Source organism: Taudactylus pleione, unplaced genomic scaffold, assembly GCF_031769625.1.
Source record: "Taudactylus pleione unplaced genomic scaffold, aTauple2 ptg001956l, whole genome shotgun sequence".
Lineage (NCBI taxonomy): Eukaryota > Metazoa > Chordata > Amphibia > Anura > Myobatrachidae > Taudactylus > Taudactylus pleione.
This window is the reverse complement of record NW_028286352.1, coordinates 2,578,184-2,606,060: the sequence shown is the minus strand read 5'-3', so window position 1 is coordinate 2,606,060 and position 27,877 is coordinate 2,578,184. Positions and strand designations below refer to the sequence as shown.

The 27,877-nt window shown below is 44.4% G+C and overlaps 1 protein-coding gene across 1 annotated transcript in view; it reads right to left on the bottom strand.

Moving 5' to 3' along the window:
• Positions 1-27,877, bottom strand: part of PALS1 (protein associated with LIN7 1, MAGUK p55 family member) — a 109,235-nt gene that overhangs the window by 10,575 nt on the left and 70,783 nt on the right. The window contains exons 3-12 of the mRNA XM_088465346.1: positions 24,794-25,002; positions 20,715-20,792; positions 16,421-16,567; positions 16,049-16,210; positions 15,281-15,358; positions 11,574-11,757; positions 11,061-11,132; positions 8,555-8,626; positions 6,728-6,895; positions 3,857-4,059 (exon numbers count right to left, since the gene is read on the bottom strand). Of these exons, the coding sequence (XP_088321472.1) occupies positions 3,857-4,059; positions 6,728-6,895; positions 8,555-8,626; positions 11,061-11,132; positions 11,574-11,757; positions 15,281-15,358; positions 16,049-16,210; positions 16,421-16,567; positions 20,715-20,792; positions 24,794-25,002 (1,373 nt within the window). The remainder of the gene's footprint in view (positions 1-3,856; positions 4,060-6,727; positions 6,896-8,554; positions 8,627-11,060; positions 11,133-11,573; positions 11,758-15,280; positions 15,359-16,048; positions 16,211-16,420; positions 16,568-20,714; positions 20,793-24,793; positions 25,003-27,877) is intronic.

Sequence of the window (27,877 nt, the reverse complement as noted above, 5' to 3'; positions counted from 1 at the left end):
AGCATATACCTAACATAGGGCCTGATCCAGCTTGGATCGCAGTTGCTAATACGCACGCAATCGGCCGACTGCGGTCACAGAGGCTATACAGACTTGCCCCAGAGTGATTGACAGGAAGTGCCGCGTGTGGGTGGTGTTGGAGGGGGATGTTTGGTCACTGAAATGCAGGCGTGCCACTGAGTTTGCACGCCGTTTCAGGGGCGTGCATAAATTAGCCACTGCGAAGCCATACGCAATGTGAGGTCTCACAGCGTGCGTGTTTGTTAGCAATATCCAAGTAAGGTCAAGGTTTGTGCAAGTGTGTGTATGGGTCCGATAGTACTCGATTGTACAGATGGTTTCGCTATTATGCCAAGCATTACGGATGTGCGTATGGTAAAGTGGGCGTCCTTATGTGAATCTGAGGTTGCATTGTGATCGCAGTGGTTTGGCTTGCTATCGCAGTTGAACTGCGTGCGTACGAAGTGAATCAGGTCCATAGACCGTACTTTCGGTCAATGTGGTAAAAATGACTGCATAGTCAATACAGTAGCGTAACCAGTTTCAGTATGAGCACACGTAATACTGTAATACATCAGCAGTCTTGGCCAGCTCCCCCGTCCCCAATGCATACAGCATTAATAGCTGCCAGAGTTCACCCATTGCCTGGTTATTTATCTCCCAGCTGTGTTGCTGTAAGCGGGGGAGATCAAGTGCAGATTGTTAAGAATTCCAAAAGCAAAACCACAGCTGCTGATAGTAAGTGCTTTGCTATCACCCTCCCTAAGCCCGCATTGGGCTGACCAGGCACAAAGCAATTTTAATGAATGACCTCCCAACTTTATTAGTAAAAACAGAACCTACAGTCCTGATCTATACTGGTAACTAGTGACCTTTGCTCTGGCTTTATCTAAGTCTCCGGGTGACGCACAATGCAGGTTTCTACATCGTTGCAAAATCCCTTTAAGTCAGGCGCGTTCCAATGGATGAATTACAACGACTGTACTGCATGGAGGATATACATGACCACCGGAAATCAATTAGATTGTCTATAGCAGGGAAGGGGAACCTCCTGCCCGGGGGCTGTGTAAGGCCCTCGGAATCATTTGGTCTGGCCCTCGGAGCTTATTTCTCCTAGCCTCACCTGGCTAGCAGGGTGCCTACAATGGCACCCTGCAGCCAGAATCTATGCAGCAGTGCCGTCTGGAGCGTCCTTAGGATGCTTCAGACAGTCACACCGCTGCCCTTACAGTTCCCCGGAGCATCCTCAGGATGCTCCGGGCATTGCTGCAATCAACGGCGATTGTGGCCCCGCCCCTGTGCGACATCACCAGGCCCGCAAATAATGTTATATACATCAAAATGGCTCTTGGCAGAAAAAAGGTTCCCCACCCCTGGTCTATAGTAACCAAACATGTATAACTCTTATTCTTCTCTTTTCATGTTCTCCGATGCATTTAGCAGCAAGGCCTATGACTGAATATCAGATTGTAACTTTTTGCTTTTTTCTGCTGTAAAGCGAGGATTCAGGAGATGTGTCTTTATATACCAAGGCGATTCCCTCATCACCAAAGAAAATGACAGCATATTACTAATTCCTAGCACTAGGTAGAGGTTTACATGTTGGGTGCAATTTACCCTACATGAGATCTAAGGCCAGCTGGCATGTCGGGGGCTGCTGAGGTAAAGGGTACAGATTGATTATGTCACCATGACATCACTGGTACCCACAAGCGCTGCACATGTTGTGATCAGGTGCCCTTAGAATGGAGCACAAAGGCTTCTGGGCACAGTGAAGAAACGAAGACTGTAACTGGCTGCTTTCTCCAGAGCACAAATTAATGTGGAGTGACAGGCTGGCGGCCATTTGGTTTATATAACGGGGTGTTTATAAACTTAGTAAATTGAATGTCAATATCAATGATTATAGAGGAAGAATGTTATTTGAATATTTATTTAGATAGCGTGTATCATTATTTTATGCTTGAAGGTGTATGACTAATGACCGAGCAGCTTTTTCTTTGCATTAATCATCTCTTCCTCATCCATGTCTCCATTTTTAGAAATGGGCATGGTTACAGCGTCATGCAACCTAATCATCTGACTGTTCCCGGCAGCTCAGGTTTTAGGAGTTATTATTTATATTTTGTGTGAGGCGTGAACTGGTCTCATTTATGTGATTCTGTAACTAATAGCAGCATGTGAGAGGGGCTATTTTTATATTATTTGAGGGGAATGCAGTCAAACAGCAGGCGCCAGACACCGTATCTGTGTGAGCATTTTATATTGTTGACCTCTTGCCCCAGTGTACAAGGAAACCGATCCACAATGACGTCGGGTTGGGAAAGATCCCAGAGGTGGCAACTCATTTCTGGGGACAGTGTAAACACTCCTCTACACCTCAGGCAGGAAGGGAATAGAAGCCATGAAAGCAAGTAATACCTCCACCACCAGGGGGAGCCAGGTAGGAACTTTCAGTGAGGGAAGGGATTATCATCCTGGGTCAAAATGATGGCATATAGTAACTCCATTTATAAGCTTACTAATAGTGTGCAGGCATATCGCCTATGCTTGGACTGGGCTTTCTTAGGTGACTTGTTTTCTCATCACTTTGAATACGGTTTGTGGACATGTGGGCGGTATGCGAGCATTATTTGTCCTCTTTTCTCTAGTTATGTCTATGTGCAAGTAGTGTAGCTTGGAGTGGTTATCTAGTCAGGCCCTAGTTATCCTGTAACCAGAAGTGTGAGCCATTGGGTCCCCTGCAGACTATGGCTACCAACCCCCCTCCCTAGCCATGTCCCACTTTCTGAATAATCTTCATGAAATCAGGAGCTCCTGCACAGCAGGGCAGATCAGGACAGTTATAGGAACAGTAAGAAGATAAATGTGTATCCCATGCTTCTATATGAAGCATCTAACTTGGGGTGACGGTCACTAAAAGGAGAATTTAGTACAGGTAACCGCAAACAAACCTAAATTTCACAGAATATCAGTGCATTGCACAAGGTTCTAAGATGGAAATATATTTGATGAGGTAAAATCAAAGTTTTAATTTATTGGGGGGTATCCAATAGGCCATGCGGGGAGATTCAATTAGTGGGGTGTATCCCAGGTATAAAACCAGAGGTGGCCTTCTGCTCACATCTTCAGGAGCTGCGAAGATAAAGGCTGCAATAAAAGGCGCCCATTGATTCCACAGTTTACACGGGATCAGTGGGTTACCGAGCATTAACTCCTGGTTTAGCACACAAGGAAAAATGCTATTTAATAGAATAGCATTTCCCCGCATAGCGCAGGTAATTATCCGCGGGGTTGAATACCCCCCCATTGTATAAAATTAAATACAGCACTGCAGTTTAGTTTATTACATGGGAAAAAAAAATCTTTTAATTAATGTCAAATGTTATTTTAGGTTTAGTCGTCCTTTTTAATAAATTTAAATGAGTATGGTGATCTGTGTTTCCAAACATGATCTAAACCAGGGGTGGGCAATAAGTGGCTATCCAGCTGTTGTAGAACTACAAATCCCAGCATACCTTGCAACTGTTTTAACTTAGCCAAACAGCAAAAATGTGACAGGGCATGCTGGGATGTGTAGTTCTGCAACAGCTGGGCTTATCGCCCCCACCCCTAATCTAAACCCTTTATATGTGACAACCATTGGATTTTTACAATATAAATCATTTAATTTTAAAATGATATATACAAGGTTCTTAGCTATAATAAATGTAAAGCATACTGTACATGCAATATTGCTAGATATGACCGTCCGTGTTGGGAAACGTATTATTATAGCATGTTTGTGTTACAGCTCATGTAACGCACACACAGTTCTAAGATCAGGGTTCTGGGTGCTTTGGCCCCACGCTCTCACCTGTGTATGAAGACTTAAAAGGCAAATCTTGCCAGCATTAATGACTTGTCGCACTGAGTCGACACTGGTGCCATAGATGTTCTTCTCAAACTCCCCATATTCGATGAACTTGCCGGCAGCGATGTCGGCTTCAAACGCCGGTCTTGAAGCAAAGTGATAATCTCTCCCTGCTACTTCATTATCTCGTCTATTCCGAGAAGTATCTGGAAAAAGACAAAGCAGACAGCAGTCAGCGTAGTTCATTTAATACAGATGTAAACCAGATCATATTCTATCATAGGCAATGAATTTGTCTTAGAGAGTGATGACCTTTATTACATAGAATAAATACCATGTTTGCATTGGGATAATAGAATATAAGAAATCGAGCAAAACAGACTCAAGGAGGTATATTTACTTAAATGCGGGCTTTTAGAAGTGGAGATACTTCTATAAAACTGCAGGATAGTAAATATACTCCAAGGACTGAAGACTACTATTTGGAGAATTAGATGAAATAGTCCTGCACCTACTGGTGCTACTTTGTCTCCATTTACTACAATAGACAATAAAATCAAAAGCACAACGTGTGAAATATGATAAAAGTATAATATAAGGACATGGGTACGTTATCACGGCGGCTCAATAGCTGCCGGTTCACATCTCAATGCCGGAACCCCGAAGTATGAAGATTCCGACAGGGGAAATAAGTACCCTAACCCTCCCCCCTCTCAACCCTAACTTAGTGGTGCCTTAGCCAACCCCCCCCCGGTGTTGCCCATGCCCACATCCTAAACCTCAATCACCCAGGGGGGGGGGGTTATCCCTATCCTTCCCCCCTCCACTGGTGGTGCCTAATCCTAACCCCCCCATCCCCGGGCTAAGATACTCACTGGCATGTGGATGATCAGTATTCCAGCGTTCGGGATGCCGACACCGGTATCCTGATCCCCATTTGGGATAGCGGTGTCGGCATTTTGCCGGCGGTCGGGATTCTGGCGTCCGGGATCCCCTCCGCCAGTATTTTAACTACATCACTAATATAAGAAGTGCTATAACCGGTTTGGTGTTGCTACATGCACGCTAGAAGAACGTCTACTTTTCCCCATGATACATGAATGAATAAAAATATAGTACTAGACAAAACTAAAAATATGATGAAACATAATTATGCTTTAATAAAATATCCCAATTACATATCTACAACTCAATATAAACTATATATGTTCACACAAACAGCACATTTTCCCCACAATGAGCCACCAGCAGAAATATGTTTGCGATCTGTTGGGACTCAGTACTCCATGTTGCAAGAGCTTGGTCTTCCTGCTGACAATTCATACACCCTTCACCCCTGCTACCATTTAAAGATGGTGAACTTTATTAATGTGCCAATACAGTAATTTCTCCATCCCACGTTAACGAAACGAGACTGCGGTGTTGATACCATCAGGACATTGAAGTTCAAGGATTAGAGAACTCCCATTACAGAGAATGCATCAGCGGAACTTATCTTTGCTTTATGGTTGTGGTTGGGACTAAATTGAAAGCAGACAGCTGGATTAGGAAGTGTCTCCCACTCATTCACCCCAAGAGTACAACAAGGAGCAACGAACATTGGCTACCTGGCACATCACTTGGATAGGTGGAGGGCAGTATTTGAATATCTGGAAAGATATACTCTAATAAAGGTACCCTGGTAGAAGCTATCCGGACAAACGGAACTACTGCTTCCAGCACGTCACTAGCGGCATTACTCAGTGTACACACCAGTCAGCTGCCCAACTGTAGGAGTCTTGGATACATTTAATAACCAACTTCCACACATCAGGTGATTAGTAAGTGCATTAGTGAATATGATTGATGCGTGTAATGCACATCCCAGCCTACATGTTTCACTGTTACTATTGAAGAATAATAAACAATTTTTGGGCTTCTTTGCTCCAGTGGGAATAGAGGCGAATACATTCACAAGACCTAGAGCTATTGTATGACAGAGGGTCTAACCCAGGGTTTAGTATAAAGGATCTACATGAAATAGATAGACAATGTCTAGATAGACCCCACATGGTAGACAGTCAATAGGTTCGATAGGGTCAGAATGTTGACACATGTTAACCTGCCCTCCTAGTGCCTAACCTTAACCCTCCGTTAAGTGTCTAATCCTAACTGCCCCTCCTAGTGCCTAACCAGAACGACAAAAAACACACAATGTGTCGACCATTTCAGTGTCGAACTTTTGACACTGTTTTGTCCCTGTCGGCCTATTGTCCACGTCGAGGGGATTCTAATGACGCCTCCTGAATTCAAAACAAGCCTTAAGGGCTTCAGAAGTGGCAGAGAGCGCTGCCTTAGGGCTCGGCTAACAACTCCTAATAAAGCAGCCACTGAGTGTACTCGTATAGTTGTGTCCTAAAGGGACCTTTTGTATAAGAAAGAGGTTATTTTAGGTTTAGTCGGCCTTTATGATCATACAAGTGGATGCACCAAAGGGATGTGCTTATCTGTACTGGTAAGATCACATTTTTATTATCAACATAGTAAAGACCTGAGGACCTTTATTACGGTTACTTTATCTAGTAACTGCAGCAACATATACAGTAACAGGAAAACTAAATGACATCTAACTCAATGTGTCCAAAAAAAAAAAAAAATTGCCTTTATTTTTTTGGGATCTTTAGAGAGTGAAGAATGTAATTACGTATAATGAATCCATGATGCAATAAAAAAGGTTGGATAACAAGTTTGACATGGAAGTAATGTCATCACTCCACAATTAAACACACACCTACGGTACATTTCAGGTGCACTCTATGAACCTTTAGGTCTCACTGGGAAATGCCATCTGACATAATCTTAGTACCCATGGCGGCTGGAAGAGAAAGTACTTACGGGGTACGGCAGCTGCAAATCGGTCAGCCTCGCTGTTCATCAGCCGCAGTCGCAGCTCGTTCTGCCCGCAGTTCTGTGGCCCTATAAGGACTATAGGCCTCTTTCGGTTGGCTGGCTGGTGGTAGAGGGACATTTCTTCGTATGTTAAGATTTCTTCGTTATCGTAATCTAGAGAGAGAAAGCAGAACTGAGAGTGGTGCGCGATTCATGCTATTCTACTGCTGGAACTGGATCAGACCTAAATACTTCAATAGACATCTCCGACTGTAAGGCACCGTTGAGTATGTGGGTGCAACATTATTAAATGCAGACCCTTGCCATTGGATATCCAGCATAAAGAACCAACCTATCGTGAAAAATATATGCAGATCCGCACTGGTATAGAAGAGTGCTGATAAAAACTTGTGCAGCTTTATCAGTTAACTTCAGGCAACTGCTAACAAACAAATCAGCGCTGCTTCATTACCAAGTCTTAGATCAATCCCAATAGTACGGTCACCAATAACATGCATGGCTACACCTATTATTTTATATGGGATTCTGGCCCTGATTCAGAGCCGCTCGTAAGCGGCCGCTCGTTCGCTCTGAGCGATGTTCTTCACAACTGCGCATGCGTATGGGTCGTAATGCGCATGCGCAAACCAGTCATTGCGGTTGGAAATCGTGCGCTCGCAAAACAGCGAGGGGCTGCTAATTTGATTGACAGAATGTACCGTTTGTGGGTGGTAACAGGGGAAAGTGCTTGAAAACGGGGGAGTGGAGATCCGAACACAGGCGTGCCTAATGGTCAAAAGGGCGTTTAATGGGTGTGCATAATTAGTAAAGGAGCGTCATTGACCAAGTCAGTTGGTTGTCTTTTAGCCTGAACTGCTCGCAGTGATTGCGGTAGGAAAAACCTACCACAAGCACTGCGAGCAGTTCAGATGACTTTCGATGTACCAGATTAATCTAATAAATACCGGAGATGACGTGTGATGCGAACAGCAAAGGGGCGTCTTTACAAAATAGGGAGCGCATTTTTCGTTCGCTCGCTCAGACATAGCGGCGTCAACAAACCGCAAAGAGCGAGCGCTCAATTTAAATAGCCTGCCCCTTTTTTGGAACGACCGTCCGCAAATAGCGTCCGGCTCTGAATTAGGCCCTCTGTGTGACCCTACAAGTCTATAAACAGCAAGGGTGCCTGAGAATATAGAGCTCCAAATCCTCTTACACCAGCACTACGAGCCTGCAATACCTGTCTTCATTGGGCACATATCGAAGTAAAGACGCCTGCACACTAGACGACTCGCCAACCATGCAATGTCGTCAACGATTTCTCCTGATCTCCCCGGCGACTCCCCTGCACTCCTGGACATGCAATATTGTGCTTAAACTGTGCAATCTGACCGAACTATCGTGCATCCTTAACGATTTCCAGTGCATCGTTAACGAGATTGCCAGATCTTACTGCATGTAGGTAAGATCTGAGGGATACGACAAACGACCCGCGGGAGCGAGCATCAGCATCGTTCGTGGACACTACACGATTGATTGTTTCGATGCGTCTGAATCGGCCAAATCTTGCAAAAAAATCGTCTAGTGTGGAGGCATCTTTACACTACCACTACCCTCAGCGCTTACTACTTTCCCTCATAACCAAGCAGGCAGGCCTCTAATTACTGCTCTCTAGGATCTCTAGGATCTTTTTGCCAACCTCTGAAAAGACGAGTTAGTGGCACACTGACGCGTTTCTCCCATGTTATGCCATCAACCTTTACAGTGTTTTAAAGGGAAAAAAAAAAAAATTGCGCTACCCCACTTCTGTAACCCTCTCTACCCCACACGCACCATCATTTTTGTTAGCGTTGTATAACACTTTTTTCCTCTTCTTCTTGTTTTTCTTCGCACACCACAACTTCCCTGCAAGAAGACAGACAATTATTAGCCGCAGAGCGCACAGGTACATGGCGTCTGTGCCGTCACACCGTACACAACGTTACATGTAACGCACACAATTAGGTTTTATTCCAAAGTTGCTTATAAACACTAAAGGTGCACACACATTGGGCGATTTTACTTGGCGATTGCACGATTACGACATCGTAATCATGCAATCGCTCAGTAATCGTGCACTATAATGTTGGAAGCGACTCGCTGGTCGTTCTCGACATTGTCCATCGCCTGAACATGGAGGCCAATATGCCAATAACGACACATTGGCCATGTTCAGGAATGAGGGACTGAACGTTCAGTGTTGGCACTACAGGGGATCAGGAACGACTGTACAATTACGGTGTCGTGATCGTACAGTCTTTGCTAATCGCCCAATGTGTACACACCATAAGAAAGATTGCATTTGCATTGCTGTCATGTTTTTCCTGATAGGGAAAATTATGTTGTAATACAACAGTTTGTGAATAGCAACAATCTAACAGAAAAATACAAAATGCTACTTCCATAATGAAGGTTTGACACTGCTCTATCATGGGGAAAATACCACTAAGGCGCTGTACATTGTAGCAACCATCAAGTAGAAGTTTTTATCGGTCAAATGCTCAAGATTTATTTCGAGACAAACAATATATTTGCCAGCCATAAATGATCGTACCTGGTCTTAAAACCTGGAAGAGGGTTAAGAAAAGAGTAGCCTTATGAAGAGTGGTCGGCCCAGCTGATGTGGCAGAGCTACAGGATTGCTGCACAATTTGGCCAAACGTGTTGGTGACCAAACTGGAGGAAACCTGCCATTTAGCAATGTCCCTTATGGTTTCCCTGGGGCCAGAACACGCACAGACCAATAGAGGTCATCCTCCAACCACTTTTATGAAAGAGGATGGTCCTAACAATTCCGGTGATTATTATGTATATCACCCATTTAGGGCCCAAGAAAGCAGCAATTATGGCAGTTGCGTGATCAGCAATACAGTGAACATAAAAAGCCAAAGGATGGAAAAAAATAAAAATAAATGAAAACCATAAAGGTCATGCAAGTTGAATAACTGAACTAGAAAACGTGACAATAATGAACAGACGTTTCATTAGGAGCTCTCAGTAGCAGAGAGGAAAATCATCTTCAAAGAAAATGATTTATTAATGTGCTGCAGACTCGGGGAGGTATTGGCAATAAAAAAAAAAAAAAAAGAAAAAAATTTTTTTAACAAGAAGTAAGAAACTGTTTCCTGAAAACCAAAAGGAAATGCCTTTCATCCCTAGAGACACGCCAGCAAAATGTCACATTATAAGCATGCTTCCAGGCTGCCTGGATCAGAACAACCAGATACATTGCTGACAGACAGGAACAAGTCGTACTGTTAATATATTTGGCAAGGTGGCCTAACTTTTACCATGCAGACCCCATGACTACATCATAGGTTTTCAAAGACATTTCCTAGAATATAATACATATTTTTTTTAATGAGTTCTAGCCAGCAAGTAAGCATACAGATGTGTCCACATACATCTTACTTCCATGCGCGTTAAACAGACCTTCTAGTCGCGCCTTGCCGTGGTGTGACTCGGTATCACCAAGCGTCTGTTCATGCTTTTTTCCGCTGATTAAAATGATATGTGGCATGCCTATGTTCTGAGTGCGGAATCGGTATGATTTACCGGCTGGCCGACATGGGTGAAAATCCCGATCGTCCCTAAGATTAGTATTCACTAACCTAATTCCTTCCCCTAACCCTCCTTAGGTGTGCCTAACCCTAACCTTCCCCCCAGTGCCTATCCCTAATCACCCCTCTAAGTGGCTAAACCTAACCCCCCCCCCTTCCCCACCGCCAAAATCTAAGTCCCCCCGGGGGGGGGTGCCTAACCCTAAGTCTCCCCCGGGGGTGCCTAACCCTAACCCTCCCTCCCCCTAGCCTAACCCTAACCTCCCAGGGGGGTTGCCTAACCCGAAGTCCCCCCCGGGAGCCCTAAACCTAACCCCCCCGCGCGGCTGTCCGCGCTCGGCATCACTTCGATTGGGATGCCGGGCGCCGGTCTTCCGGCGTCAGTAAAATGACAGGCGTCTAGATTTAGATGCCTGTCATTTAACCCTCACCGGGATAAAGCAGTCGGGAAGCCGGCTGTCGGGATTAGGTCCGCTGGCTTCCCGACTGCATACCTGTGTGCGACTGCAGGTGTATCTGCATGCGAAATGCTACGTTACAGTGTTACAGTCGCTGACACTGTAACGTAGCATTTTGCATGCAGATATAACCGCATTCACCATGATTTTGTAAAGCTCACAGCTGTCCTCGTAACAGTAACAGTAGGGTTTAAGGAATTACACAATAAGCACCGTTTACCCATAGTTGCATAACAACATCATGGCCATTTATCATCTAGATGGAGACAGTGAGTGCCTCACCTGACTTTTCGGGCTCCTTATCCTCTTCTATTGTCTGCTTCATGGCCTCCCGCTGCTGCTGAAAACTTTTTCCTTTAAGTGGAAAAAAGTAAAAAAAAAGTTCTCAAATGGGTTTGCATAGATGTAATAAAACAATTGGGAGTGATTCTATTTAATAACAAAACGGAAACCTTGGGAAACTCTTGCAGTAATATAATCCACTTACCACAATTACAATGTGAAATAGCAGTTCGCCATCTGCTTGCAGCTAATTTTAGTTACTTGGACACTAATCTGCAAAGTCTGATGTGAGGGGTCAACACCACACTGAGATGAGCACAGTTTACTTGAGACTTGGTAGTAAGCTTGCGAGCAGGGCCTTCCTACCGACATATCTGTCTGTTATTACCCAGTTTTGTTCTATTAATGTATCCAATTGTAAAACGCAATGGAATATGCTGCGCTATCTAACAAACTGTTAATAAATAAATCGTGATGAAAATAGTCCTCAATGAACAACAAAGCTAATGTTACCGGGTACGAGTCCTGCAAGAGGCTGATTATCTTCGTCTCCGTCCCGGTAGGCTTGCCACCAGTTGGGGTCATCTTGGCTGATGATATGGAGAATGTCTCCCTTCTGAAAGGAAAGGCCCAGCTCTCTGCATGGGACGTACGGGTCGTCTGTAGGATCATAATCAAAGTGTGCTTTCACATGGACCTTGGGAGAAAAGTTCAATTACTTACGAGAGATTTTTAAAATGATAAAAAAAAATTAAAAATGAACAAACATAAAAAGATAAAACACAAACAGTATGAATACATACACACTGATTCATATAGTCAGATATCTGAACTAATAATAATAATAATAGTAGAAAAACAACGTTCGGGAAGATCTCTCTCGGAGTGGGGAAGTCAGCCTTCATTAGTGAAGATAACATTACAAGGTAAGAGGATTAGTAAACTGTTCTGAGGACAGACGAGATCCATTCATGTAAGAGCAGCGATGACCAGTGAGACAAACATGTCCTAAACTATGGGTGATGTCAATGACTTTCACATCCATACATTGGTGTCTGGATTACTAGCATAATGTAACCGATACTTTCATCCATTACATCACTATGAGGATAATGATTAGAACTGCAAAACGTGGCATAAAATCAAGTACATGTATCAAATTCAGAAGCTAGACAATCAGAACACACACATTATGTATACACACACATTTATATATAATATATATATATATATATATATATATATATATATACACACATACAGTATGTATGTGTGTATATATGTATATATATATATATATATATAAAAATATATATATACACACATACAGTATGTATGTGTGTATATATGTATATATATATATATATATATATATATATATATATATATAAAAAAAAAATATATATATATATATATATATATATATATATATTTTATTTTTTTTTCATACAGTTCTAGGAGACAGAGGGCCTGATTGAGAGATGCACGCTAATGGAATCGCAGCGGCGATCCCACACACAGCTGCAAAAAATATGCTGATGTCGCTGGAATATGTATTGAGATGCCCCAGTGGGGTCGACACAAAACCAAGCAACTGGGCGCACACAAGCAGCCACCCTCGATAATCGCCCATCTGAGTAGCCCCATGCTTGCACTGAATGGCCGAGTGAACGGAGAGGTCGGAACCACTTTATCTGCAGGAGGGATCTCAGCTGTGGGCTGTGACACTCCTGTAAAAAAGAGTCGCGACATGCCTGCGTTTTTGCCGCCACTCCCCATAACGGACCTCAAAACGGGCCTTGAACGTCAATCACTGTGCAAAGAAACCCTCACTGCGAGCAGCACTGCTAGAGGTACCTGGGCGCGTGCACAGTGCGACCGTGATGCATGCGCAGAATCGCTCAACTAAGTATCGGCACTGAGCGCATATCTGAATTGGGTCCAGTACCCTGATCAGCAAATACAGCCTATGTAAGCAGATGTTGAGTGCTCAGTAGAGGAAAGTTCTCCGGCCGAGTGTCCGAATTAGCAAACGGTATACAACATTCACTCAGCACCATTACTCATATACTGTGAGCCCCAGAACGGCTATTTTCCAAACCAGAAAAACACATGGACCGTATTCAATTTGGAGCAAAAAGTTTGTACACGCGAAAAAGTATCGCGAGTGACATCATTTCGCCAGGCGGACACTTATACCCGTATTCAATTTCAAATACTTTTCGCCGGTGTGGAAACTCAATGCAATGGAACCGGCGAAAAAGTTTCTCCTATGAATAGATGTCGAAGAAAAGTGCAGAATTGGGGTTTTGGGGTGCAAACGTCCGGAAACCACCCAACAGCCTTGGGGCAGTCCCCCAAAGGTAAACTGTGTAAAAAAAAAAGTATAAAAAATACTTTAGATCACCCCAAAAAAGTACTTTCATTTTGGGGGCGAAAAAAACCAAAGTTGGGGGATACACTTAAAAGCTAGCAAAATAGACTCCAAGTATGTCCCAGGTGTTTTTAAGTTTGCAGGTGCTTGCAGCAGGTGGATTTTTTAATCTTCACGTTAGCAACTTTAAAATATGCTAGCACCCACTTTTAGGTACCCAAAATTTGATGGAACTGCTTATTATCGCCAAAAAACCTTCTAAATGCTATTCTTCACCCCTTATGCAAATACACAAAATAGCACCTATTAACACCATTTAAATTCCCCAAATACCTTCAGCAGGCCAATTCGGGGGTATCCATAGTGATACCCCCATGTCAGTGCATCTTTTGTGGGGTGTCAGGCTCATTACCCCATTTTGGAGAGGACTTTCCGCCTATTCAAGTTTCAGCGGGTGCCGTTTTCGCCTACTTTCAAATTGAATACGGGGAATCGCAGGGACGCGCGTGAAAACACGCGATATAGGCGAAAAATCCTCCAGGCGGAAAAGTATCACGGGTGCGAATCAAATTGAATACAGCCCATGGCTGGAAAATCCTATTATCAGGCATTTTAGGGGTCCTTATCATATGTTTTGCTGAAACATTATAAGGGAACATTTGGGCTAAACACATTATTCAAACACAGAAGCTAACGTAATAGTATATAGTGATGTTATTTATCCTGTACGTGCCAAAAGCCGGCAAATAGACTTCAAACTGCAGTCACGCAAACAGAAACAGATTTCCAAACTACAGTATAATACCTGCGATGACATGATGCCTACGGGCCAATACAATGAATGTATGAACGCACACAGCTTTCTCCGGAACCATGAAACGCGTCACCGCGGAAAATGACGTCTAAAGTTTAATCATCTAATTTCAGGGGCAAGTGATGGGCTGATGGCTGCAATCAGCTATAATATAGGGTGGATTGGCATTAATGCAGCAACTACCCATGATCCAGTAAATTACACAATTAACATGTTATATTGATATATTGCATCTAACGGCACACAACGTCCTTTTAGAAGAGCCACATTCAACCATCCAACAGCTATGTGACATAGAAGAAGGAAATCTATGAAAATGATCTGGCTCCCTCAGACAGCTCTCTCCAGAAAGCACTTGTTATGTGTCATTATTTCTGAACCACTGGATAAGGAATGCAGTCACTTCACACGGGGCATGGCAACGTACTCTAGGCTACCCGCCTTCCGCGTAATTCGGCTGTGGTAAGGACTGTAAACTACACAGGAGCAGGGAGTAGTGTGAGTAAATGTTCTGGGATTGCAGAGTGGTACACAATAAAAGGTTTATTAATAATAAAAATAAATGGGAGCCTAGCAACATAGGACTGTTACAGGCAGTGTCAGCACTTAAGATATAAGTGGTCAAACACTCTCTTACCCAAACATGAAATATGGGCTGCAATCAGCCAATAAGGGATGACCCAACAAAAGACATTGATAAACAATAATCCAATGATTTATTAGTTAGGTTAATGGCATGAAAGGTAGCGCTGACACTACCTATAACAGCCCTATATGGCTGGGCTCCCATTTATGGAGAGTAAGGGACTAGTCTTGCAGAGCAGAAGTGTCACAATGAAGATTTGATCTGTAAAATGCCCTTCTCAGCGCCGGACATATTCTCGTTTTCAATTCTATTACCTTTGGGTTAAGTTGGGAAAGTTACTAGTTCTCCTTAGGTTGCAGAAATTGGGCATCTGTTGGCACCACCCCTATATTCATTTTCATTAATAATAATAATGATGATAGCAAATCACACAGCGGGTAACTTACCACCGTCTCTCTGGTTGGAGGAGGCCTGGCCTGCTGACTCGGAATAAGCACAAACGATAGCGTTCCATGCATTTCAGCCTAGGAAAGGACATAAAATAACAAATGCGTGAAAAAGTCAAACACATTAGGTCGCAAGGCCATTGAAAGTATATTATACGACACACACAAACAAGATTAACAAGACACAGAATGGAAACTTGAAGTATCATCATATATACAAGAAATATAACTAATGTAACGAGGGGTGTGCGAGCGCAGGGCCCTACGGACAGCACCTTTGCTGCCCCACGGCACCTGAACGTGGCTTTCTCTACTGCAGAGCCACCCAAGGGCCGTGCCGGGCAGGCATCCTGCAGCATGTGGAGCTGCCTGGAGTGTCCCTCGGACTATCCGGCCAGAGCTCTACTTATCTGAGCCGGCGGTCCCACCCCTATGTGTGATGTCATGGATTACAGGGCGGACCCACATAGGGAGGCATAAAGCTCTGTTACAGCACTGTAATATATATATATTTATTAAGAGAGAAGCGGTGTGTGCATGTATATAGAGCAGCCGTTCACACCTGTATAACAATGTGTGAAAAACTGAGGACACCTAAAAAACACCACAACCACCACCCGGTGAATGATTATAATGTGAAGTAATTCTATGCACCTAGAAGTATAATGCAATACGCTTATCTCAAAATATTCTTTCCGGTCCTAAAGGTTCTCATTGTAGTGCAATATACCGCGCTTTATCTATTCCGTATTTCACTTGTACACTTACGAGCAGCTCAAAGACATCATTGACGTCCTTCCCCCGGATCTCCATGCCGTTGATTTCCAGGATCTCGTCGCCCTCGTGCAGCAGCCCGCTCTTCTCTGCCGCACCTCCCTTCACTATGCGGCTGATGATGACAGAGTCCAGCTCGTTCCGCACTGTGGCGCCCTGTAAGGAAGACTTCGGGTGAGACTAGGAAGCGCGTTAAGGACACGGTCTGTCATCCTCTCTGTCATCAAGTGTCAGTGGATGGCAGCAAATTGAACGATAAATAAAAAGAATTAAACCATCTGCTAGAGACAGGTCATTACAATACACACTCAGTGACAAATAGGGCTTTGTATGTGACGTAGGTATGTTGTGCAGTGTCCTACTCACCAGCGGTATATCTCTGGCTTTCTCTATTCTTACAATCTTAACCGTCTCATCTCCATACTGCCCAATGTTTTCATAGAAGTTATCTTCCGACACAGACTCCGGCATCATCTCCTGCTCCGCCACCTTGTCATGTGCCAACAGGAGTGCCTGCGTCAGAGGGGAAATACGTTTGTTAATAAAATGCCTGGAAGAATAGATTTTCAGTTGAATATTTTTGCATTATTTGTATTTAGCCATTTCGGTAGCACTATAGACAACACTGAATACCCTGCACTGCACTACGATGTGTCAGTCACTAATCTCCTGCATAGGGGGAGATTCAATAAGCTGCAATAATTCACCACGGGCTGATAGATCGCCAGGGGCGATTTAATAAGCCCCACTTAACAGGGATTTGTTTTCGGGTCTCGTGAGATCGGGGGATAACAGCCACTTGCCGCCCGAATCCATGAACTTTTCATGGATTCCGGGTACACCCTGAGCAGTGGCTGTGGCTGGTGGCTTACCACATCTTTGCAAATGTATGTTGCCAGGAACTTTGCATTGCTATTACCATGTAGCATAGGACCACCAGAGCAGAGACGCCTTGCCTGGCTGGTGGCTCACCACATCTTTGCAAATATATGTAACCAGGAACTCTGCATTGCTATTACCATGTAGCGTAGGACCACCAGAACAGAGACGCCTTGCCTGGCTGGTGGCTTACCACATCTTTGCAAATGTATGTAACTGAGAACCGTGCATTGCTATTCTATTATCGTGTAGGATGTATGTCTTGTTAGCTGGTCCATTGTGGTGTACTGCAGGGATTTCTTTCTGTCACGACCTGGGACTGTTACGGACACGACCCCCAAAGATCTGATGCCAAAAACTGTGTGTGTCTATTATAAGACCCATTGAACACTCATAAAGGGTGTCAAAATGAACACTATGGGGCTAATGTATTGGCTTGCAGGAACAAGCGCGGTTACGGAAAGTGTGCCCATATTTTTAAAGTGGCAATCATTTTGAAGGCAAACCAGATTTTGGCACGATAGCGCCCGTGTCTGCATCTCGCAGGCTATTACATTGACCCATATGTATATTTTAGGAAACCTAATATTCTTCTGGCAGTGAAATAATACATGGTTATTATAGGAAAGAGCTCACACGGCCCACAGAAGACCCATCTGAGAATCGTTTCTCAAACTATAAACTAGGATACAGAAAACAGCTCCTAAATATATAAAAATACAGTAAGGCGAGTGCGCGCTCAAACGCAGGTGTGTGAGAAATGAATGATACTATTGCGGAGTACAAACCCTGATAACCGCATATGGTATGAAAAATGATGTAAAACATAATAGTGATAAGACTAAAGGCCCCCATACATCAGAGATTGATTGCAGCAATCGTGCAATTTGCAATCGATCGTGTATAAAATCTTTCTCTTTTTCAATCGATTGCAGATTGCAGAATTGCCACAATCGATTGAAAAAGGGAAAGATTTTTATACACAATCGATTGCAAATTGCACGATTGCTGCAATCAATCTCTGATGTATGGGGGCCTAAAGGTTATCGTGGTGACCGGCTGTATAGGAAATAGCAGTCTTGTAATACCTTAAAGTAAAAAGGTGCGTAAGGTACAAGTCATTCTTCACTGGTCCCGGATGATAATGCAGTTAGTAGCATTCAGCAGTAGATCTATATACAGTCTATAGCAGGAGTAGCCAACCCTGGTCCTTGAGAGCTACCAACAGTGCATGTTTTCCAGGTCTCCTCACAGAATCACAAGTGAAATAATAAGCTCCACCTGAGGATCTTTTCATATGTGTTAGAGAGTAAAGACTACACCCGTGCACCAGCTAGGTGGTCTGGAAAACGTTCTCGAGGACAGAGATTGGCTACACCTGGTCTATAGCGATGGTAGCTACATAATCCACGTATCAGTGGTCCAATTGAATTTAATCTATTGGGTGCAGTGCAGAAGATTTACCCCAGTCACGTGTCCCAGCTAATGACAGCCGCCATATTAGATCACTGTTTTAATGCCCCATACCACACAACAACACGGCCTCAACAAATAAAAAGGGCTTGAAGGAGGAACTGAACCATTTGGGACTAGATGAGAAGACAGTATCTTGAGAGAGAACCAGCAGTTAAAGGCAATCCTTTTGGCCAGCATAGACCAGCCCGACCAAAGAGCATACAAGTACAGTATAGATTGTATTTCAGCTAGATTACTAGATAGCACTGAGCGCACAAATACACTGTAGCACAGTAATGTCGGCTTTCGTTTTCCAAATTGTACTAGAAGAGTAAGAAATGGACTTGCTGGAATGCTACACATTATACACACCGGTGTCTGTACAACTAAATCTATAAAATAGGCCCATTTATCTGATAGCAGACAAGGATAGTGCAGATTTTATAACCCAACAGTTTTAATATAAATAAAACTCACAGTTACGCTGAATATATGTACAGGCCAAATGCAAATAATGTAGCTCGCAGCCCAAAAATAAATGAATGAAAGAAAAACAAAGCACAGTAGACTGTTCCCTTGGGAGCCACGGCGGGAAGCGATTAAGATAAAACTCCCACAAAGTTTAGATAAGGGCAGAAAAGTAACAACCGTGGGATGGAACACCTACAAAGCACAGAGGAGAAAGCGACTTGCAGCATAGCAAAGTGCCACAGCAGATTCCAGTCTCTTGTGTAACAGAGGGGTGTGCCAGCCTGGCACCCAAACAAATCTAAAGCTGGGTACACACTTAGCGATACGTTTGTACGATTTGCCAGATTCCGAAGGATCGGAACGACAAATCCCTCAAATCGTCAAGTGTGTACCCACTAGGTCAGAAGGTGCGCGCTCCTGTGGTGTTGTCAGTCACTTCATCACGTCGGCCCCACATGCAGCTCAACCTGGCGGTGGGGCTGACGACCACCCGCAGCAGGATGCGGCAGGGGCCGGCATATCGGGCAGTCGGGCACCGGATCGTCTAATGTGTAGCGAGCGCACAATATGTCGGCCTGTCGGTGGCGGGAGCATCAGTCGGATCACACATAGTTTAGAGTGTACCCAGCTTAAGCGCTTGTGCACAAACACACTTTCCCTAGCAGTGTAGAAATGACCACGTAACTTGAGAAACCCGCTGGAGCAATAGCGTGGCATAATTACCCAGCAATCTATATTACATAGTGAGTTGTAGGTTCTGTGAGAAAATTATTTCTCCAGCACATTTCTGAAGTCACATTTCATTTGGAAGGCAGCAGCTCATGTGGGCCAGCCTCAGGGTAAGTTCCAGCATAAAGCAGCGACACAAAACAGGATTTTAATGGGCATTTTTCTTGAGGTAAAAATTGATCCGTTAATAACTTGTTTTGCAATAATGAAAGCTTATACCGATTAGAAGTCTTACGGTAAAGGTTAACTGAACCATAAACTGGCCACATGCTCTGTAATATCACAGGTGACAGAAATGCTATCTGTGTGTGACCGCCATCTTACAACAGCACTAGCAGGATGCACTGACAATGGACACCATCTTGCTGCTGGGCCTAAATGCTCACGCATATGGTTTGGGACCGACTTGAACTTTGTTTCTCTCGCTCAACTCCCAGATCGGCCTGTGTGCACCTTTGTGGTGACTTTAATCCATTTTAAAAACATGACATAATATATGTATGATGGACTTGGAACCTCATGTGTTAAGCCTTTCGGGTTGGGTATGGGAGACCGGCAGTAGGGATGCCGGCTGTCAAAAGTCCGACAGCGGTATCCCGATGCTGAGAATCCTGACAGGGGCTCAGTATGTATAGTAACCCTTCTTCCTTCACTCCCTAACTCTCCCCCCCGCTCCCTAACCCTCCCCTTTAGTGCCTAAACCTAACCCTCCCCAAAGATACCTCAACCCACCTGCCTGCAGCCTAACCCTAACCTCCCTGTGGTACCTAAACTTAATTTTCCACGGCTAACAGCTAGCCCGGCCAGCTATACCCACGTTCGAGATGCCGGCTGTAGGGATTCCGGTGTCGGCATCTCAACAGATGTCGGGATTCCGGCGCCTGTGTTCTTCCCACGGGTCAAGATTTCGAACGCCGGCACCCCGTGAGGCGATTAATTCCTAGCCTTTCATGTTATTACGAAGCTGCAATTTACATAATGGTGTCTCTTGCGTCAGATACAGTTGGAGGACAGCAGAAGATAAAGCAGCTGCACCAGTGTTTATGTACACCGACACAATCCTCTGCTTTTTTTTGCCCTCTCATTTCAACCAAACAAGAAGGACGGACCATAGTGATCACTATACCTGAAGATGTGGGGTATTTAACAGATCTATAAGTTCTTGACCTTCTTTGTGATGACTTGACTTTAGTATATGCTGCACCTAACAAACAAACAAAGCAAATATGTTATATTCAACTTAAACCAACCATAACAGCATTTTACATATTTAGGGGTCAATTCAATTAGAGGCAAGTACCAAAATAAGTTCATCATAAAACGATCATACATTGCGTGAATGCGCATCCCCGGGAAAGGCGAGATTTCATTAAGAAATGCCAATTTGAGGTACTTTCGGCGAGGATGCGCAACTTTTCCACAAAGAGCGACCTGGGAGAAGAGCCTGAAATAGTGTCCAATGGGTGATTTTTGCACTTTTTATTAAAGCTTTAAAAATGATAGCATGCAAGTGCATTTCAGCAAATTAAAGTCTTTCTAGCAATTTGGGGTATAGGAAAATTTCTCTATAGTAATTATTTTCATACAAATTTGTAAAAGAGAAAGTCCCCTGAAAACTGTCATGTCTTTATAGGCCAAATTAGACTATTTAAACAATCCAAGTGCATAATGATTCATTGGGAGGGGAGAACCAGAGGTTCTGCATTGTGTCCCAACTTTTTCACCTCATTATTATGATCATGATAAATACATCGAAATGCAATGTAGGTATCTTAAGCACAGATGGCGTAATGCCTAACAGCACTGAGGTCTTGAGTTCAAGTCCCACTGCGGCCCTAAGTGTATGGCGTTTGTATATTCTCCCCCTGCTTGCGTGTGTTTCCTACAGGTACTCCCGTTTCCTCCCACACTCCAAATATATACTGGTAGGTTAAATGACTACTGACAACAAAATTATCCCTAGTGTGTTTGCTTACATATGGTAGTAAATGTAGAATGGCCAAAATGTCCTCTGTATAGCTCTGCAGAATAGGAGTGCACTAAACAAATAACTGGTAATAAAGAGTTACTGACGCATCACCTGTTTCTTGTCAGTAAATCCACTGCAGGACACTGCCGCCAGCCTCTTTAGGTGGCTTTTCCTGAACACGACTAACACATACTTTGAATTGATCCACTTGGTTTTATAAATTGTAAATGCAACGTGATCCCTTTCTGTTAGAGTATGTACGTACAAGGGTCAGACACAGCCACACGCAGGGCCTTAACCCTGTGCTGCTGTTACCAGGACGGAGAATAGTGATCTATATATTACTATAAGGACCACATTGCCTGCTCTTATTAGATATACCCTAAATGCAGCATGTCCTAATAGTGTTCTGTCCCATCTATCCCTCATAGTGATTAATTAGACACTATTCCAATTTAACGCACCACAGGCAGATGTGTAAAACCTCTTACAGTAGAGATAGAGAAATTCACATTAGTAGTACGCTCTTTTATAGCAGGTAATTTGCATTCTCTGCCCTTTAAAGGAAAACTAAAACTACCTTTACCAGGACAAGAACAATGAAGACATATCCCCATGCCTCTCTCCTGCATATAGGCGTATGGGTAAAGGAACAACAAATACAAGTTTTTTTTCTATACATTAAAACATTATATGGGCATGTGCGATAGTACTAACAAAACCCTTCCCTAGATTTACACCAGCTAACACAGGTAGGAGCGGACACTCAATGAATCAATCGTTTCTCTACGGAGATAATAAATGACCAACCACCACATACTACAAAGCGCTCTCTATGGCCAAATTACTGGGAAAACTACATTAAAGATAGTTTTAATTTAAATGCGGGTTTTCAAAATAGGTTATTATTCAGTGTTCTATCACTTCAGGAAAAACAGACCGCACATAAAAAAAAAAAAAAAGCCTCATGTAATAAGTAACCTGTATGCTTAACCTGTGGCTCATGTAATAAGTAACCTGTACGCTTAAGTCTGGATTTTCCTAAGGTGCTTTGAGTCTCTGATATGTACTATAAATGAGAATATTGCTGAGTGAGACGTTTTCCCCTGACCCTTGCTACCTGTCCTGAGGTTAGGCGTAGGCATACATGAGGTTATATTGGGTGGATGACACTTCACTACCTATAGAGCCGGAACGGACGACATGTCGGCAATATCGTCTAGAGTTTACACTCAATTCTCCTGAGCATCGTCAGCGACAATCGCCCATCGGACCTGCATGCAGGTCTGACAGGCGACAGTCAGCAAGGGCCACCCTGCTATCACGATATCGCTCCAGACATCAGCAAGTGTGTATGCACTTGCCGATGCCGGGACCCTCGCTAGAATCGTCGCTTGCGAGATTGTGCTGGGTGCACATCGTCAAATGTGTGCCCAGCTTTAGTCACATCTGTTGTGAGAAGCTTCCTGGGACTGCACTGTTTAATTTGATATGCGACACTTGTATATCTGTGTGCGACTAAGGGCCGGATTCATCACGGATCGCAATTGCAATAGCGTACGCAGATCGGCCGATTATGCGTAGTGCGCATGCACTGTAGTGCGCAGGTTAGCATTGTGGCAGCACTGCGATCACACACGCAGATACAAAGCCATCGCAGAGTGAGTAACAGGAGGTCAGCATTTGGGGGTGGTCGGCAAAACGTAGGTGTGCCAGTCCGGTTGAAAGCCGTTACTTGGGCGTGCATAAATTAGCCACTGTGACGGCATACGCAGCTTGTGTACTCACTGCGTGTGTCGAGGTTAGTAATTTCTGAGTAAGGTCAGACCTGTTGTAATTGTGCGTGAGGGGCCTATGTTACTGATCTATACGCCGGGCTGGTAGGCATTACGGATGTAAGATAGCGATAGTGGGCGTCTCTATGCTGGCTGTGCAACGGCAATGCGATTGCATTCATTAGCATATTTTCACAGTAGACTTGCGTGCGTGCATAATCGTGGCTGCGATCGCATCACTGATCCATAGTGAATCGGGCCTTGAATCTTTATATCAAGTGCTACGATGTAGCGATCGCTGCTTTTTACCACACCAAGGTCCATTGTGCTTTGTATACCAATAGTGTTCCCGCTAGGCTGTTTTGAAATAGCCTGCGGCTTCTGTCCTGCACCCGCGGGCCGCAGTGTCCTGCGGGTGGGGAAAACGTCAGAGCAGCGGTCACCACCGGTGATCACAGTGACCGCGGCGCTCTGGGATTGTCCTTTAGTGCCGGGCACGCTCCCAACAGTGACGGAAAGGGGATGTGCCATAAAGACATGCCCCTTTTCACTGGCCACGCCCCCTTGCTCTAGGTTCGGCGTCTTGCCTGCCGCCAGACCTAGAGTGAACACTATATCACACAGATATACAAGTGTCGATATCAAATTAATGAGTGCAGTCTTGTGAAGCGGTTTGTCACATCCAAATGTGAATAAGACACATTTGAAGGCAGAAAAGACGCTTGGCGCAAGCCGATAGACACAGGCGGGTCACTCACGCTGCATGAGGCATTGACAAGAACTTTGCTCAGCAATTTAAACGACAGGAGGCACAGTGTATGGAAAGACGGGGGATCTCATGTGGGTCTTGGTTTATTTTACGTATTGTACTCTAAGCTGCATAAAAACGATGTCCCGAGCATAGCAGATAACAAATCCCATATCTGAATTTGGGTTTTCAAAGTGATTCATGGGTTCTGCAGAGTGTATACGGACATGAGTTATGTAGTTTATACTCGTACTTTAATGGGTTATGTGTTTATACTATGAGCACATTAAGAGGCAGCGAAATTCTATTTACATTATGTCACACAGAAAGTTTCCAGGTAATCAAGATAGAGCCAAAAAGAACACGTTCGTCAACCTGGACTAAGAATTCAGAAGGGATAAGATAAGGACTCCCTCCAGCTCAGGGCAACACTAGGCCTGTAAGAGAGTAGCCGAGTTTAAAAAGCAAGACAGGGTCAATGCAATAGCTAAAGTCCAGATTGGTAAATTAATCTATAAAATGCTACGTTAAAAAGCGGAAAGCTGGGAGCTGTAGTTCAACACGATCTGGCGGCATCGCTATCATTTCATCTCCCATATATATGGACAAACTGGAGGCTGATTACTTGTCACTATGCAGGAGTGGCCGGTGTACACAAGCCAAGTTATTTCAACAACTAAGACAGGGAACAAACCGGTTTTCTGGCTACGTACCTCATGCGTTACCTCCTGGGCATTAGGGATGAGTGGATAGGGGGGGCTGGCCTTGTTCATGTGGACAGCCACAGCGTTGTGGATCCTGAACGCATTCTGGAAGTCTACATTTTGCACCAGCTGTAGAAGTAGGTCCAGGTCGTCCTGGCTCTGAGAGTCGACCAATGTGTGCTGGATTTCTTTGAGCGAGCACAGCAAGTCTTCCACTTCTGCGGGGAAAAAATAGAAGAGAGAGAATAGAGTTTAGCGGATGTAGTTACATTACCTACCATCTGGATGCCGGCTGATGAAATCCCGGCGAAGGAATCCTGAACCGCGGACAGAAGACTGGCACCGGAATTGGGTCATGGAGATTCCGACGCCGGGATCTCAACAGCCGGCATCCCGATCAGAAGTATAGCGGGCGCCCTTAGCAGTTAGCCGCAGGAGGGGAGGGTTTGGCTCCCTGGGGAGTTAGGGTTAGGCTGCGGAATGGGGGAGGTTAGGGTTAGGCACTAAGGGGGGAGGGTTAGGTTTAGGCACTAACCGGGAGGGTTAGGCACTACGGGGGAGGATTAGAATTAGGCACTCACTGTGAGGGTTAGGGTGCGTGTAGAGAGGGTTAGGGTGCGTGTAGAGAGGGTTAGGGTGCGTGTAGAGAGGGTTAGGGTGCGTGTAGAGAGGGTTAGGGTGCGTGTAGAGAGGGTTAGGGTGCAGAAAAGGAGGGTTAGGGAGCAGAAAAGGAGGGTTAGGGAGCAGAAAAGGAGGGTTAGGGTGTGAAGGGAAGGTTTAGCATACTTACATATCCCGTCGGGATTCTCAGCACCGGGATGCCGCTGTCGGTCTTTTGACAGTCAGCATCCCGAGTGCCGGGCTTCCATACCCAACCCAGTTTAGCTATATAACGTGACACTAGCATGCTACTTTGCAAAACGACAAAAGAAATAAAAACTATTTGCCAAGTATGAAAAGATAAAAGCGGAAATCTTTATGGATATATACAAGTGAACGCTGGGACCAGACAATGATGATGCACGTTGCATAATATAACGTTGTCCACTCATTTATAAACAATTCAACGGGACGGAGCTTCGGCAAACAAAGGAAAAATGCATTTCGCACTCTCCTCAATCAGTAATGTTAGGCATCGTATTATACTGTAGGTAAATACATACTCAATAATAGCGCCATCTCCTCACAGCAGGGAAACATTACAGATACAGTGCAAGGTTTTTATTAATACTTAACAGATATCGGAACCGATGCATTTTTCATGTTTTGTTTTTTTTGTTTTTTTTACATTAAATAAACAATTTAGATAAATGAAAATGCTGACAGCAGTCTCTTTAAAAGTTAAGCCTAGAGACCATACGCTGAAATGCCAACCACTTGTTTAATATTAATATATACGGCGTACTGGCATCCCCACATTCCCTCTGCTACAGACTGCTCACATGTTAAACAGAACCCAGAATGTTAGTAATACGCAGGAGCGATCCCCATTTGTAAAGACCGGATTACCCTGAAAGTTGACACTTGAGAGTCAATGCTAGAAGTGCGCACTCACTTTTAGTTGGTAGCGGACAGAGAGAACCTTGCCTGATGCAGCGAGGGTCGGGAGACTGTTTTATGAACACATAAAACCGCAGCGCAGACCCTCCCTATTGCCACCAGCTGTCACATAACACACAGCAGTATAACAACACAGCTCGTGTGAGGCACAGGAACAGGTCAGCTGCGGAAACCGAAAGTGGGGACAATAAAAAGTACAATGCTGCTTTCAGTGTTGCACACACAGCAGGAGCCAGCTGTCCATAACAAACGGGTGACCTGTTAATTGTGGTATAATGAGATGCACGGCAAGACGGTGGCCAATGCAGATCTCCTATTGTCTATGCGTGCAGCATATAGAATACTAAAGGGAAAGCACGATACACACGCTGCTGTTACACACTGATAAAGCATGACAGACAATGATTTATACACATGTAACACATCCGATGGGACAAAGTAAATCATCAGTGTACAATTCATTCTCCACAGTATTTAAACTCAGTGTAGGCCGGTAATAAATGTACCGGGGAATATTGGAATTACAACCATCCAGGATACTACAATACATATGCTTTAGTATAGAAAATGGAAAAATGAATATAGGGGTATCACCAATGGGCGCCCAATCTATGTGACCTAAGGAGAACTATACCCCTTTTCCACCGACATTAAAATCCCAAAGTTTTGCATGTGAACGCGCATTCACCCGGGACTTTAGTCAGTACAAATTGGGCATGGGTCGTTCCCGTGTCACCCTGCAGTGTAAACGGTCCGAGCCGTGCCGCATGCTACCAGATTGGCTGACTTCAGCGGCGCTTGGAGATTACATCATCTCCAAGTGCCCACTGATACGCCGGAAGAGCCGGGTCACTGCAGACCTGCCTCCGATGTGAACGGTGCCAACGCGGACATAACCCGGGTTGGCACGGCAATGGGGAAGGTGTCTGTCCCGGGTTGGAAATGTGTTCCAAACTCCGGGTTGGACTCGGGACTTTGGTATAAAAGGGGTACTAGTGGTTTTCCCAACTTAACCCAAAGGGATTACAATTGAAACAGGAGAGTATCTCCAATACTGGAGAGTAACCCTCCTCCGCGCTGGAGATAACAAGAGATATGGTAAGAACTTACCTTTGTTATCTCTGTTTCTACGAAGTCCATAGGGTCCACAGGGTTGACCTTGGGGTATAGCTGGATCTGGATCCACGGGCACCACGCAGTTAAAGCTTTGCTGCTCCCAGGATGCACTTGGGTCCGTCCTCCTCTATACCCCGCCCCCGGCCACAGGCACCTCAGTTGGTAAGCAGCTAAGGCCGGAGGAGGAGACTAAACAGAGAGAAGGAAGACTGGAACACACAAGAAACCATACTCACAGAAATGGGAGACGGAAAACCAGTGACCAGCCACACAGCCCATTTGAAGCCAGGTGCGTCAGGGCGGGCGCCCTGTGGACCCTATCGACTTCGTAGAAACAGAGATAACAAAGGTAAGTTCTTACCATATCTCTTGTTTTCTACTTCAGGGTCCATAGGGGTCCACAGGGTTGACCTTGGG